This window comes from Acinonyx jubatus, chromosome D4, assembly GCF_027475565.1.
Source record: "Acinonyx jubatus isolate Ajub_Pintada_27869175 chromosome D4, VMU_Ajub_asm_v1.0, whole genome shotgun sequence".
In the NCBI taxonomy this organism is placed as follows: domain Eukaryota; kingdom Metazoa; phylum Chordata; class Mammalia; order Carnivora; family Felidae; genus Acinonyx; species Acinonyx jubatus.
This window is the reverse complement of record NC_069391.1, coordinates 84,966,496-84,983,150: the sequence shown is the minus strand read 5'-3', so window position 1 is coordinate 84,983,150 and position 16,655 is coordinate 84,966,496. Positions and strand designations below refer to the sequence as shown.

The following is a 16,655-nucleotide window of genomic DNA, read 5'->3' as shown; positions in this document are numbered from 1 at the left end:
TTTTGTATGTTTGTTAGCCTTTTGTCTTCTCTGGGATATATTATGAATATTTTCTGTCTTTAACAAGAGATGCAATTAGCAAATATTCTGCTTCAATTCGAAATTATTTACTCCAGCTGATCAAGTTTGGATCAGTTTAGGTAAAAATGTTATCCAACATTTTACTGTTGCTTTTGGGTTGTGTTTGCTTTTGCTTTTTTTTTTTTTTTAATGTTTATTTATTTTTGAGACAGAGAGAGACAGAGCATGAATGGGGGAGGGTCAGAGAGAGAGGGAGACACAGAATCCGAAGCAGGCTCCAGGCTCTGAGCTGTCAGCACAGAGCCCGACGCGGGGCTTGAACTCACGGACAGCGAGATCATGACCTGAGCCGAAGTCGGACGCTCAACCGACTGAGCCACCCAGGCGCCCCTGCTTTTGCTTTTTTAAGTAGAGGGATTTCTCTGCCTTTTAAGATTTTTCCATAGGAAAACAAATGTTTGATTTCAAATAGGTATTGTGTTTATATTTATTATTTTTACAAATGGGTTATGTGTCATTAAATTTTAGGAAAGGCGTGCGTAGAATTATAAACATAATTTTTTATCTGTGGCATAGGAATGAAAGAATTAATCTATTTCTAGTAGCTCACTTACTGAGTTCTAAACTTGAGGTATTCACTAAGGTATTTGAGTCTGAGGAATTATTCACTAGAACTACGGTTTATGACAGTGAATGTATTATTAACTCTAATATATGTAGTACTGTGGTAACGAGTAGTTTTCCTTTTTTTTTCAATTCCAGTATAATTAACATACAGTGTGATGGTAGTTTCAGGTGCACAATATAGTGATTCAACAGTTCTATATGTTCCTCAGTGCTCAACATGCATGATAAGTGTGCTCTTAATCCCCATCCCTATTTCACCCGTCCTCCCACCCACCTCCCCCCTGGTAACTATTAGTTTGTTCTCTGTAGTTAAGAGTCTTTCTTGGTTTGTCTGTCATTTTTTTCCTTTGCTCATTTGTGGCTTAAATTCCACATAGGAGTGAAATCACACAGTATCTGTCTTTCCCTGACTTATTTTGTTTAGCATTATACGCTCTAGCCCCATCCATGCTGTTGCAAATGGCAAGATTTCATTATTTTTTGTGGCTGAGTAATATTCCATTGAATATATACACCACTTCTTTGTCCATTCACCTCCCAGTGGACATTTGAGCTGCTTCCATAATTTGGTTATTGTTGCTGCAATAAACAGAGGGGTGCATGTATTCCTTTGAATTAGTGTTTTTATATATGTGGGTAAATACCCAGTAGTGCAACTAATGGATCATAAGATAGTTCTGCTTCTAACTTTGAGGAGCTTCCATACTGGTTTCCACAGTGGCTACACCACTTTGCATCTCTGCCAATAGCACACCAGGGTTCCTCTTTCTCCAGAGCCTCACCAACACTTCTTGTGTCTTGTGTGTTTTAGTTTTAGCCATGCTGACAGGTGTGAGGTGACATCTCATTGTGGCTTTGATTTGCATTTCCCTGATGATGAGTGAGATCGAGCATCTTGTCATGTTTCTGTTGGCTATCTGGATTTCTTTGGAGAAATGTCTGCTTGTGTCTTCTGCCTGTGTTTTTTTGGATCGGGGTGTGTGTGTGTGTGTGTGTGTGTGTGTGTGTGTGTGTGTTGAGTTATATAAGTTCTTTATATATTTTGGATACTAACCCTTTATCAGATATGTCATTTGCAAATATCTTCTCCCATTCCTCAGGTTGTCTTTTGGTTTTGTTGATTATTTCCTTCACTGTGCAGAAAATTTTTATTTTCACGTAGTCCCAATAGTTTATTTTTGCTTTTGTTTCCCTTGCTTTAGGAGACATACCTAGAAAAATGTTGCTACAACCAATGTCAGAGAAATTAGTAATGGAGTTTTCTTTTTTTTTAATTTTTAATGTTTAATTATGTGTGAGAGACAGAGACAGAGAGAGAGAAAGAGCATGAGCAGGGGATTGGCAGAGAAAGAGGGAGACACAGAATCTGAAGCAGGCTCCAGGCTCCGAGCTGTCAGCACAGAGCCTGATGCAGGGGTCGAACCTGTGAATTGTGAGATCATGACCTGAGCCAAAGTTGGATCCTTAACTAATTGAGCCACTCAGGTGCCCCATAATGGGTAGTTCTCTGAAGATCTCCTATCCATTATCTCATTTGACCCCCAGACTAACCTTGAACCTTAAAATGTTGAATGACATGCTTACACTTAAAATCACACTCTGGTTAACATGACTCTGCCTCACTCCAAATTCCTGCTTTTTCTTTTCTTTTTAATAAGTAAATCCACCAATAAGAGGTCCCCTGCCATCATCATATAATAACCTTCTGTTCTTGCTGCTATAACCAACTGAGTTTGAGAAACTCAGCTTCTCCTGTGTATTATAATTGTAACCACTTCTATTTAAGTAGTGATCTGTTCATTCATAAGTTTATTTCACATCCTTGAAATAATCATATAAGTTAGGTAAGACCAAAAATGTGGCTTTTATTTTTACCCAAGAGGAAAACCAATCTCAGGGAAATGGTTTGTTTGAAGTTGACAGTGAATTAATGAAGAGCCAGATTCAGAATGTAGGGCTTAGAGTTTCAGATGTACCCTGGTGATCTGCCACTTGCCAAATTAAATGTATAGAATTTGATATATTAATAGGCCCTACATAAATAAAGTTGACAATGAAACAGAAAACAGAAGCACAGTCTTTTTCCATCTGCCTGACATTTTGCATTTCTTCGTTGCAAAACAGGCCATAGGAATATCAGCCTGTACATTTATGAGATTTCATTTATAGATTCCATCTATCCAAGAATATAATGGCTGTTTGAGTTTTCCTGGGCCAAAAATCTCTAAAAAAGACCACAAAATGAAAGTGATAAGAAACACACGTGTGCACGCGCATGCACACACACACACACACACACACACACACACAGCCACCGCTGACTCTAAGATAGAAATATTAAGGAGGTTTGAAGTGCACGGACAGGCTCCAAGACTGACACATCTTCAGCGAGGCCAGGATCGTTTAGGACTGTTTTCTGTTTTAATTATACTAGAGAAGACGCACTTAGGTGGCTCAGTCAGTTAAGCATCTGACTGTTAATTTCAGCTCAGATCATGATCCCAGGGTCGTGGGATCAAGCCCCCCGCACTGGGCTCCATGCAGAGCCTAGAGCCAGCTGAGATTCTCTCTCTCTCTCCTATAAATAGAATATAAATATTCTATTTATAATAGAATATAAATATTCTATTTATAATAGAATATATTGTTAGTGTTAATAATCACATTTTGGTATCATATTTTATAAATTAAATGTTCACTTTTTTCAAACATATGCATTGTTAATTAATTGTATTATTCTTATTTCTAATGGAAAATCACCTTAATTTAAATGGAAATCAGTCAGAAGTTGAAATCACTTAATAAATTTGCCTTCTGACGGGATTCGCAGGGGTCCCCATATGTACCTCCATTCCAGATTGCCACATCTGGGAGCATTACTTAGTATATTTCACAACCTTTGTGTGGCACAGATACCTATTTCTTCCCAAGTGTGCGTCCAGAATTGTTATCGCTGAGAGGTGGTGATGTGTTGTTTGCCCATCAGTAAGGCTTCCCTCAAAGTTGCTTTTCCTTAGGGTGGTGATGAGTTGTTAGTCTTTCAAAAATCTTTTTTGTTCAGTTCTGATCCATCTGCGAGAGTAATGCAATCAGAAGGCTCGCCCGTGACAATGAAATGGTTTTTCCCAGTGATGAGCTGTCTAGGTCTGATAAGGATCTAACGAAACCCACTAAGGGCTACCTCTTTCCCACCCTGTTTATTCTTTTTTTAAAATTTTGTTAAACATTTTTTCATTTTTGAGAGACAGGCACGGGCATAGGAGGGGCAGAGAGAGAGGGAGAAGCAGGCTCCAGGCTCTGAGCTGTCAGCACAGAGCCCAAGGTGGGGCTAGAACCACAGACCAGGAGATCATGACCTCAGCTGAAGTCGGTCGCTTAACCGAAACCGCCCGCCCCCAGCGTCGCTCCCACCCTGTTGAAAAGAGTTGAGCCAACTGCTTTCAGTAATGAAATTATTGCGTGACAGGTTGTGTGTTACACTGGCCTCTTAGACCCTCTCGCTTAACTTCGTCTGGGAAGAAAAGTAGGTTGAACTGGTCACTAACATTGGCTGCATATATGTCTTCTCTCTTAAAACAGCTCAATGGTTATTCGGGACTTAACCTTACGCAGTGCTGCTAGCTTTGGCTCCTTCCACCTGATCCGTCTCCTCTACGACGAGTACATGTTCTACTTAGTAGAGCATCGTGTTGCTCAGGCAACAGGAGAAACACCCATTGCAGTCATGGGCGAGGTAAGAGAGGCCGCAAGAGCCATGACTCACGGGGCTTTGAGAAAAGAAACTGAATTTCATTTTAACTTAAATATATTATTTACTGATGAAAGCAATTGTTTCTGACCATGGAGGAAGATCCTGAGGGGCTGTAGAGTTATTAAAGGGGGGGGTCCTTCAATCCCTCTTATATTTACCTTCTTAATGAAAAGATTTCTAAAATTACAAATTATATCACGTGAAAGTTTGCGGGCTGTTTCAGTATGTTGTAAAGGTGTCTATGGAAAGGAAAAGTTTGAGAATCACTGGCCTGAACAGTGATTGAACAGAAAATAAGTGATTGAACCTCCATTGAAGAGAAAATAAGAAATACTGATGTTTCTGGTAAGGCGCAGGGCTACAAACACAGAGGGCAGAATTAAATATGTATTTTGTAGACTCTTCCTCCAAGTGCCCAGGAACAGAAGAAATGATCCAATTTCAGAAGGCTAGTAATAGTGATGGTGGTGAGGATAGCTAACATTTTGGGGATACTTACTATGTGTCAGGCACAGTTTGAGAACCTTTATAGGTGAAAGAGAATTGGACACTTAGCTTTTTGAGGTAGGTACCACGTTATCCTATTCTACAGTGCGTTTCTGAGGTTGATGTGGAAAGCTAAGGACACAGATGAAATGGTTATGTGGCTGATGCGTGGTGGAGACCTGTTTCAAAGACTCAGACTCTGATTTTCGAACCCTGGCTTCTAATTGCTAAAGATAGAAAAAAAAAGTAACTCCAGAATTTTTAAATTTTTTTTAACGTTTATCTATTTTTGAGACAGAGAGAGACAGAGCATGAACGGGGGAGGGGCAGAGAGAGAGGGAGACACAGAATCCGAAGCAGGCTCCAGGCTCTGAGCTGTCAGCACAGAGCCCGACGCGGGGCTCGAACTCACGGACCATGAGATCATGACCTGAGCCGAAGTCGGATGCCCAACCGACTGAGCCACCCAGGCGCCCCATCTTCAGAATTTTTAGATAGAAAATAAAAATATCTTATTTTCAGCGAGCGTCAAAAAGCTGATACTCTGATGTAAATTTACACAAGGATTGGTTAATATGATGAGGAATAGATACAAATCCTCCAGTAATTCTGCACCAGTGTATTTTGTTGTACTGAATCGGGGGTCCTTCTGACGTTCCTAGATTATGCACCAAATTTGGCCATATTACAAATTACCCAAAGCAGTAAAGAAGACATGTGCCTTTTAAAGCTGTGTGTATGTGCTTGTTTAAATTTAAAGTCAAAATAATTATGAGACCCTTTTCCTAGCTTAAGAAATAAGATAATAAAGGTATAAATTAAAAATACATTAAAATACCTCAAGGACCTTTATAAGTGCACTAATACAAATAAAATACATGTCAGACTTATTCAGAATGTTCTTGAAAAGATTCCTTTGTCCCTCTTTAAAATCCCTCGCTGTGCGCTGATGTATTATGTGTTTGTAAGACGCTCAATGGTGCTTTTGCTTTAATGATGCCAACGATGTATATATGTGTGTGAGATTTAGCAAGAATCGCTGAGATAAGCGGGACCTCATGGAACCAAAACCATCTGGCCTTTTCTTAGATTTGACCTCCCCTTAGTGCCTTTTTCAGTAGTTGTCTTACAGATACCTGGTTGCCAAATGCCCAGTTGGTGCGTAGATTAAGTACTGTAAATTTTCTCGAGTCAGGGCCCAACACCTTGGAAACAGACATGCCTCTTGGTCTGTTTAACACGTCTGCCAACCACCTCGTATGTTCCGGGGACTTCTTTAAGAAGATGGTCGGGATAATGGTAACAGGGATTCTAATTAATACCATGTGACTAATCCTGATGTGTGGTCTTTGCTTCCCTCACATCTCGAGGGAAGAAGGGCAGTGGGCAGGCGCCGGTCACACAGTGTGAAGACTGAGCAACCCCCTCACAGGCTTGTGTGGGTGTTGCTGGCTCAGCAGGGTCAAAACGGTCTTACGTAGTCAATGCTGCCAATTAACCATCCCCATAGGCATTCTGTTTTCTTTTTCTTTTTTTTTTACTATATGTAAACAATGTAGATGAATTGACAGATTCCCCCATGAGGTAAAGATATGAGTAAAGATCTAGATCAGAAAATATGGTGTAAGACACCTGTGTGAGCTCCGCAATCTAATACACACACCTCTTGATTTCTTTGCCTACTCTCTCCCTTACCCGATTTATTTTATTTTTTTTTTAATTTTTTTTTCAACATTTTTTATTTTTGGGACAGAGAGAGACAGAGCATGAATGGGGGAGGGGCAGAGAGAGAGGGAGACACAGAATCGGAAACAGGCTCCAGGCTCCGAGCCATCAGCCCAGAGCCTGACGCAGGGCTCGAACTCCCGGACCGCGAGTTGGATGCTTAACCGACTGCGCCACCCAGGCGCCCCTCCCTTACCCGATTTATAGGACAATCCTTTGAGCTGTCTTTACTCATCCATTATTCAGCCCAAGCCAATTAAGCGTAGTTTTCTAGGTTTGTTCTCCCCATACAACGCTGATGGACTCATAACGTCTGTTGGCCATAATAGACCCGTAGATCATAGTCATATTAGCGTCCCCGAAATTTCTCGATTCTTGAAAGGAGGAGAAGGAAATTCAAGAAAAAGGAAAGGCTGTTTTCTCATGTGTCCCTCCCATGTTATCCTGTGCCTACACTAGAAATCAGATTGGAGGTTAAAAAATAAATAAAAAGGGGGGGCTTCTGCATGTTGAGGCTCAGTTGCATTAGCCCCTTAGGTGGTTGCCCTTTTCAAACACCAAGTCCAGAAGTGCCTGTGGGGGCAACACCTCGGGCCCTAATCCACTGAAATCCATAAAAGTCACCCTTACCCTCAATCGCAGCAATTGGTTTTCAATCATCAGTCACAACAGCAACCACAAACCCAATAATAGTTCTTACTATTTATTGAGAGCTCATTACATACTTAATGAAATCAAACTCTTGATCTGTCTACCAATGGCTCCTTCCCAGTAAATGGTACCACGATTCTCCCAGTTGATCATGCTGGACACCTGGGCATCATCTTTTACATGTCTTTCTGTCTGGACCCCTATGTCCACCCTGTTACTAAATCTGTTCTTTCCCAAACCTCCCCTAGTACAGTCAGTATTGTCTTAAGAAAGGGCCAAGGTGGTTGTGTTATCCCTACTTAAAACCCATCATTGGTATTCTCTTCTGTTAGGTAAGGAACAAAATTCTTTCCTTGGTGCACGAGGTGGTACATGATCTGGCCCTGCCTCTCCGATTAACCTCAGCCTCCCTCCTCCTATTCCTTTTGTTGCAATCACAGTGGTCTTTGCTCTGTTCTTATTCACCAAGCTTTTCTCATCATTGGCCCACTGTGTCAATGGTTCTTTCTACCAGGAATCTTCTGCCCAACTCCCCCTTGCTCATGCTAAGTCCTACATCATGTCTTAAATATCAGTTCCTCAGGGGAGCCCAGTCCCCCCCCCACTACCTTAGATACCCCCGTACTCTCTGATCTGTACATTTACTTTTCATTCTAGAACCTACACCACACTAATTGCATGGTTCTTTGTATGATGTGTGTAACCAAAGATTTAATGCCCTGGAAAAAATGAGCACTTTGAGCCCGGAGAACTGAATTCTCCTGATGGTTCTGACATTTATAGGGGTATAATCTTGGGCAAATCTTGTTCACCGATGTTGACTCTCAGACTTACCTCTGAAATTTATTTGTTCATTTGTTTAATACATATTTTTTATATAAAAAGCAATTTTTTACTGTTTATTCTAGAGGGAGAAAGAGACAGAGCATGAGCAGGGAGGGGCAGGGGCAGAGAGAGTGGGAGAATCCAAAGCAGGCTCCAGGCTCTGAGCGGTCAGCACAGACCCCGATGTGGGCCTCGAACCCATGAACTGTGAGATCATGACCTGAGCCAAAGTTGGATGCTTAACTGACTGAGCCGCCCAGGTGCCTCTGTTTAGCAGATATTTCTTACATACCTACTCTAGACCAAATGCTGTAATGATTAGGTTATAATAATGAACAAAAGAGATTTTGACCTCGCATTCAAGAAGCTTACATTTTAGTTTTTGAATTTATATTTACTAAATATTCACATAACTGTAGAGCTACAAAATTAAAGAGAAATAGGAATGCTCGAAGCATGAGGCCTTCATCTAGCCTGGGAGGGCCAGGGAAGGCTCCCCCCCTGCCCTCCAGAAATGATGTTTGAAGTGATAGCTAAAGGGCAAAAAGAGTTCATAACTGTGTGAAGTTGGTGAGAATTGGGGGGTAAGGGGTGGAGACCACCACAGGCACACAGAGACATGCACGCAGGTCCTACCTGAAATGGAAGGGAGCATGGCCAAGGGGAAGCTTTCGTGGAAAATCTGAAGGTCAGACACCAGCAAGACCCAATATATACCATCAAATTCAGTAAACAAGAAGTCGAATTGGATCAGGAAAGAAACCCAAAAATTTCAAGTGATGTGCATACTACTTATGTGACGGGCCCTGTTCTAAGTGCTTTGTGGCTATTAACTTAATATCTCACAACAACCCTATAAATGAAAATTATTATACCTGTTTAAAAAGTTTTTTTAATGTTTATTTTTGAGGGGGGGGGGCAGGGGCAGAGAGAGGGGGACACAGAATCCCAAGCAGGCTCCAGGCTCTGAGCTGTCAACGCAGAGCCTGACGCGGGGCTCAAACCCACGAACCATGAGATCATGACCTGAGCCGAAGTCGGACACTTAACCAACCGAGCCACCCAGGCGCCCCTTATTATACCTGTTTTACAGATGATGACATGAGACACAGAGCCGTCAGGTAGCTCGCCTAAGGTCACCCAACCCCTAAGTGGTGAGATCAGGCTCCAAAACCAAGCAGTCTGGCCCCCAAGTTCTTGCTGTTAAACCACCATGCTCGTCACCTGCTGCACGAATGGGGGTGGGGCGAGCAAAAACGCTGCAGAATGGGGGATGGGAGCAAGAACAGTTGGGGAGTCAGCGAGAAGAAGCCTGGGAAGTAGTCACAAACTTGGCTGGACCGTCGGTTTTTGCCTTGCGCTCACATTATTTGGCGGACAGCCAGCTAGATCCAGAAGCAAGGGGGAGAGGTTGTCCTTGAAAGCAACTTAGGGACAGTTAATGTATCTTCATTAGTGAGAATTCAACAGGTACATTTGAGGATTAACAATTGTTTACATGCTTTGAGCAGGCAGGAGAGACCGATACCCGTTGTACACACAAGCACGGTATACGGGTGTACAAAACTACTGTTTTTTGCATCCCCATTAACACTACCATTTCGGTTGACGTGCAGACCACCATGCAATGGCGCCCCCAGAGGAAACAGATAGCGCATCACAGCCCAACACGTTTTCTTCTAAATGTCAGTCAGCTGCCACAGTAATGCTGACTGGTAAGTTATTTAAAGCATGTGCAATTTCAGAGCTTCAGGATTATATTTTTTGCCTGGGTGGTAAAAAGGAAACAGAACTTATTTACTGCTAAAATTATATACCTTTTTGAACTTTAATATTATAAATATACCCATAGACTCTCTGGGAGTGGTGCAATTTTAGGAGCAGGAATAAAACAGAATAAGCAAGTTGCAGCTGTTTGCACACCTGTTAAATAAAAAATTTTTTAAACTCAGGGCTTTCTGCGCAGCTCTGAGCAGAAAACTATCCTTTTATTTGAATTTTATGACTCTTTGGAATCTATTTGGGAGTTTATGGTATGTGTGCTTTTTTTCCTCAAAATAGACGTAGTCCATTAATACATTCTCTGAATCTATAAATTTTGGTTGCTTCGTAAAATGATTTTCTGTGATAAATATTGTTACCTTTAATTTATTAAACATATTTCAATTCTCTTTGTCATAATCTCATTATACTTACTTAATATTACATCTAAGCCGCCCATATAACCAATTTTTTGAAATAAAAAGTAGAAACCAAAAGATGCTTCACTTATTCAGATATGAATGTCAACATAAAAAAAGATGATACTTTAGTAATATTTTTAGGGGAAAAAATGGAAGATCCCTTAAGAATATACCATCCAAAGAAAAATGTGAATATATCAAAGTTGATGTACTCAAAGTAGACGAGAAAAAAATCTTCAAAACCTAAAAATTGGAGAAGAGCAATAATAATTCCACAGGCAAGCTTTTAGGATAAAAGTTGGGTGAAAAAGTTCCATTTGGTAGAAGGATAATCGTGATAAATAAGCATGGATTCTTAAGGCAAAATCAATCTAATGAAAGATAAATTTCAGTGACTTTACTCCAGTGCAACTAGGGAATACACTGAAAACGTACCTGTGGAATAATAGATGTGCTCTAGAATATTTTAAAATGAATGAATTGCACCACAAGTTACAATCATTTGCAGCAAAAAGCTATCTTGGAACGGCAGGAGCTTAAAAAATGTAATGAATACTTGTCGAAAGTGATATCACTTATTCTTTATAATCAAGTTTATTCATATGTACTAATTTTTTCTAATTAATTAATATAGGAACTGCCTCGTGATAATCACTGTGCAAAATGTTTTACATTCTTATTTAATATTCTCCAGAACCTTGCAAAAGATGGGAAAACAGGTTGAAAGTTTCCCCAAAGCAGAGCCAGCATGCGGCAGAAAGCAGGACCGTATCATTCCAAATCGCCACACGTGGGCTCCGTTCCGTTCACATTTTAGTATCTCACGTACAATTTTTTTGCAGACCGATTCAAACTTACTTCCGTCTGTACTGTTCAGCTCCCCCAAAGATGCACACATTCACCGTCACACACGCACCAGATGCCTAGTGTGGAAGCTTTCATTGTTTTGTCCCAGGGTTTCTTCTCTGCATTCCAGGATGCACCCTGATGGTCCCACCACCCTTTCCCTCCCTACTGTTTGTTCGTAGACGTCTAGAATATGCAAACTCACTGGAATATTAGCCTAAGCAAATTGTAACTGGAAAGCTTAGTCTGCTGGGAAGCAGCTCCAACGATAAATTACACCCTTCAGCTCCTCTGCGCCCACCCACAGACCGGACCTAAGTCAGAATCATCATTTTGGAATTTGGAGTTTGCTTTTAGCTGTAAATGTGCTCCTTTACATGAGCTCGATTCTGACAGCTTGACAATGAATCATCAAAGTGACCTCCCGGAGCAGACGCATGGGAGGCCTTTCTTCTACACCTTCCTAAGAATTGGCTTTGTAGAAGCTCTCCCATTCTTCCTCCTCTTTCCTGGTTTGTTGTTCTGTTCCTTTCTTTCTCTGAGTGTGCGAAAAGCACCTGTTGACTCAGCCGCCCAGGGCCACAGCCCTTTCCTTTGGGACTCCTGCTCATTAGCAACCTGGACTTGATTTCCTTCCTGCTTGCTCTGGGCTGTAACCCCATCTCTTAGGCTCTTCGAAGAATAGAATTTCGCTTATAACTGTGGTCGAAACACAGGCTTCCAATAGGTGCTCAAAAGACATTCAAGAAAGGAGGTATAGGGGCTCTTGGGTGGTGCAGTCAGTTGAGCGTCTGACTCTTGGTTTAGGCTCAAGTCATGATCTCATGGTTTGTGAGATAGAGCCTGGAAAGTGCTTGGGATTCCCTCCCCACTGCTCTCTCTGCCCGTCCCCTGCCCTCGCTCTCTCTGTCTCTCGAAATAAAGAAACATTAAAAAAAAAGGAAGTACAAAAGAATGATGGAAAGACAGATTGCCAATGTGTAGAACTTCTCACTCGATTTCATGATTTACCTACTGGATTCTTTTATCAGGAGAAAAAAACTTCTAGACCAAGAAGTACTCCTTCTCCCTAAGATGTGTCTGTCAACATTTCAGAGACCCTCTGTACCAAGCCGGGCATTCATAAGTGCTTTCAACTAAAGATTAGTTCCCCTAAAGCGTTCAGAAGTGGGAAAAGAAGATAAAATAGTTCAAGAATTCTTCATGTACTTCAAGAACTAAAATGGTCATTGGACACATCAGGAAAGAAATCTCGGCACCCTGTTCTCTTCAGCAAAGTCCACCCCTGGGCTATTTTGCTTAGGAAAGAGTGAGCCTGAGATCCCCAACCGACCGCAGGGCCAGCAAGGCGTGGGAGATCCTGCGGCACAGATTAGGCATGACGCTCCCTCTGCTGGCCACCTCGACACTCTTATCCCCTGCCCTGTCCAGGTGGCTCTGGCCTTGCCATTGTCTTTCTGGTAGTTTTGCTCACAAACAGGCGACGAGGGTGCTTACTGGTCCTTCCATAAAGAAACGGCTCTCGTTTGAGATCACAAGTGCCTCAATTCACAGGAGTCGTTTTCGACTTTTCACCATCACTGTACAAAATACACTTCCGTAAATACGATTTTCTCCAAGTGTGTAGGCCAGATGTTTTGATACTAGAAGCACTTCAAACCTGACTCAGGCTACTTGGCACAAAGAGGACATGTTTGCATGCCCCAGCCAGCCTCCACTGTCTGTCCGGTTAATAATTTCTGCAAAAGTGGGCATCTGGGTAGCTTAGTCACTTAAGCGTCCGACTTTGGCTCGGGTCATGGTCTTGCGATTTGTGAGTTCGAGCCCCATATCGGGCTCTGTGCTGACAGCTCAGAACCTGGAGCCTGCTTCCTTTTCTGTGTCTGCCTCTCTCTGCCCTTCCCCCTTCCCCTCCCTCCCTCTCTCCCTCCTTCTGTCTCTCTCATTCTCTCTCTCTCAAAAATAAACATCAAAGAAAAAAATTAAAATAATTTCTGCAGAAGAGGGGTGGTAGAATTAAAATTAAGAAATATCTCCCCTCAGGTAATAAACTGATGCCAAGGTTTCCTCTTAGACGATGAAGGTAGCCTCACATGAAGCCTGTCTTAAGTTAGGTTCTTTCTTTGGAACCCATGGTTTTATTTCCATAAAGCATATGCTTCTCAGCTCAGCCCCTAACATTTGCGGAGCCTAAGGTACCCTATGTCTTAACATTTCAAAAGTTATGAGTCGAACTCTAAGTAAAATCTATTCCGTCCAGCTGGGTTGATAAATATGCCTTGATAACAACTTGGAAGGCTATGTTTAAATGTAAGATTCTCAGGCTCCCCGTGGATCTGTGCGAGAAGATAATGACATAGACCTAGCCAGCCCCTGACCCAGCATCCAGCCCCAGACCACTTCTCTTAGGCATCACTCCCGATCCCATGCTGTGAATACCTCTGAACAACTCACGCCAACGTTCAGGTTGTGTCCAGCCTTGGCAAACCTCTGCCCCTCGTTGGCTCTCCCTTTTTTCTTCTGAAGAGTGCACTTGGAGAAGAAATCTGCACGAAGGGAACTCAAGGCCTTTACATAGGAGTTCCAAGGTCTTAGATAACACAAGTATGGTCTGAGGGGTGGGAGGGACAGATAGCCACCAAGAGAACACCTCTACTTGGCCCAATGATTTCCCTACACTGCAGAGAGGGCCACAGCCACAGGAAAGCCAAGGCGAGGCTCTTTATAACATGGGTCTCAGGACAGAGGCCCTTCTTGGTTTGGCCTAACGATCCTTATCGTTCAGTGTTCCTGTTGTTGAAAATAGTTCCTGTTGTTTCTTCAAGAGGAACTAAGGCTTCTATTCTTACTTCACGAATGCTTCTTAGAGATTTGGAAACAGGGTAAAGGTACATGTGTCACTGGGTTCCCAGGGGGTGGAGGGGAACAAAAAATGACTGAACGGTTAGACCCGGGATGAAAATATGCTACCTGCGTACAGGGCGACCCACAGCACATGTTGCCAGTATACCTGGCTAGTCCGAAGGAGCAGGACCAACAGCAATTGTAGGGCCCCTTTGGCTTCGGTTTGAAGCAAACTGGCAGAAATCTCGGCCATTGACAACACCATTTGGAAATACATTGGAAAAGACACTCACAGAAAGAAAAGTCACCAAAGGAACATGGGATTTTACCAAATGTAGCATAAGCATTCCTTGCACATTTTATAAAATTGGAAATCACTGTAAAATCAGTGACTATTTTCCTCCATTGTGAAACCCTGTACCGATGCTAAATGTAAAATACTTTGATTGATTTGGTTCTCATTTGGAAGACATTTCAAGAAAATAATAATGCTCCCAAATCCCCCAAAAATCCCAAAATCCCAAAATCTTAATCATAAGATTAAAATTCCAAGACCTCTCTCGCCACCACCCATAATGTCCAGAAGAGTTGCCACTAACTAATCCTTTTGTGATAAGTTCTATGAACTTCAGGCAGCAGAATTGAAATACGAGATTGCCCAGCTCCATTGGAGCTGTAAAGTTAACAACGTGATGAAGTTGTAAAAACTCAACTTGTGCAGTTCAGAACTTCACGAAGTTCGAGTTAAGTGTGGAATGTTGAAAGATTAGAGTTGGGTCAGGAAGTTCCAAACCTGCCTGTGAACTATCTTGTTGCTTCTATAGGGAAGGAAAGCTTTAAAGCTCTCAATTCCTTTGTTGACTTCTCAGAAGACCAGAGAGAGAGAGAGAGAGAGAGAAGAGAGAGAAGAGAGAGAGGAGAGAGTCAACTGGTTGGGCCAGGATTTACATGCTGATATTCATCTGAGTTCATCAGCAATTTCTCATGATGTGATCATCCCCATTCTACTAAACATAAAACACACACACACACACACACACCCCATCCATGTTTAGGACACCCTTCTCATGGTATTTGCTTGAATCATTAAAGCCTTGGTCAGCACATAAGCCATCTTCAACTGCAGCCCTTGATGGAGCTCATAGTGTCAGACTCTCAAGTCAAGGTCTAAGGACACTTCCCTTCTCAGGCAACACATCTTGTGGTCCCACTCAGCTACAGCCATTTTATTTGAAGTCACCATCTTTATAGCCTTACGGTTGCATGGAATTCTGAGACTTTGTCACTAGTATTGGAAAGTTGAGTTTGAAGCCAGTAGACCCTGTCTGTTTCACAAAAAGAATTATGAAGACTCTGACAGCATTCTTTGGGTTGGAGCCAAAGTGGTAATCAGAGGCAAAGTAACTCAATGCTCTGGAAAACCGAGCCAACCAAATAGAATGTAGAAATAAGTCATTTAGGAAAAAAATGGCAATATTAGGGAAGACGTATAATCATAATTAGACAATCATAGCTAGAGTTGTATCAAATTTGAACTAGTAGGAATGAATGAAAGGTCTTGTGAAATGGGGAGAAAGTGTTATATATACAGTTACTATCTCTGTGTAACTTATTCAAGTTAAAGGGTAAAAGTAAGTTCCAAAGAGACATCGTATTCCAACTAGGAGATAGAAACCACTTCAGAGAATTTTACAGTTCTCTATTCTTAGTGCCTATGACAGCTTAAAGATCTTCTTTCCTAGAGCAAGCAGTTCATTGGCAGAAACTGGAAAAATGTACAGTTACACACACGCGTACGTAATTTCTTCCCTACACGCGTGTATCAAAGGTTACCGCTGTGGCAGAACTGGGGAGCAGGATGAGATCGAAGCATCACTTTATCTGAATAGATTTTGTGAATCTATGTAGCGACTGACCCTGTGAGTAGCTGAGGCCCTCATATGAGCTGTCTTTTCTAGTGAAAACTTTCAACTCTTTGGCGTATCAGCTGCTAATGACCTTGGCCCCCAGGTCAGCAGGCATGCCTAGGGTCACGTGGTAAAGTTCACTGCGGATTCTGCTGCATATGCTCCCTGTGGTCACTTCCTTCAGCAGCTAAGCATCTGCCAGCATGTTGGCATCTGGCTGCCGGTCTATACGGCGTAGATCCCTGCAGAACCATCAGGTTTTGCCGATACATGGGGGCTCTCTGGGGTCCTGGTAAACTTTTTGCATGCACGTATGATTTCAGGCAGCGTGCCGTAAAAAGTTTCAGACGGATAGGAAGCTGTATATAAAATTCAAAGTCTGTCAATGAAAACTGAAGCACGTGTGCCCCCCCCCCCACCAGTGACAAATCTGTCCTAGAAGACGAACTCGTGGCCGCGTACTATCCCACCTCACCCCCAGTGAAGACCACAGAAGACAGAACTGAGGAAAAATATCAGTGTGTTCTGAACGGCTTAACCCGGAGGCTGTGTTTCCCCTAATAATGGGGGGGGGGGGGGGAGTAAAGTTAAATGGTTTCTATTCAGGCAGATGTGACAGGTTTTACAAAATATCTTAGATATGAATGGCAGGCAATATCATGGGCGCCCAAAGATGTCTGCATCCCGATCCCTGGGACCTGTGAATGTGTTAGGTTACAGACGCAATTAAGGTTACTAATTAATTGACATTAAAATGAGATTATCATGGATTATCTGGGTGGGCCCAGT

General features: G+C 42.2%; 1 protein-coding gene across 11 annotated transcripts in view; it reads left to right on the top strand.

Annotated features, from left to right (window-relative positions):
- The window catches only part of RFX3 (regulatory factor X3), a 287,861-nt gene that overhangs the window by 255,337 nt on the left and 15,869 nt on the right, over nt 1–16,655 (top strand). For all 11 annotated transcript variants that reach the window (XM_027041121.2, XM_027041122.2, XM_027041125.2 and 8 more), the window contains one exon: nt 4,228–4,381. In XM_027041121.2, coding sequence (XP_026896922.1) covers nt 4,228–4,381 — 154 coding nt within the window. The remainder of the gene's footprint in view (nt 1–4,227; nt 4,382–16,655) is intronic.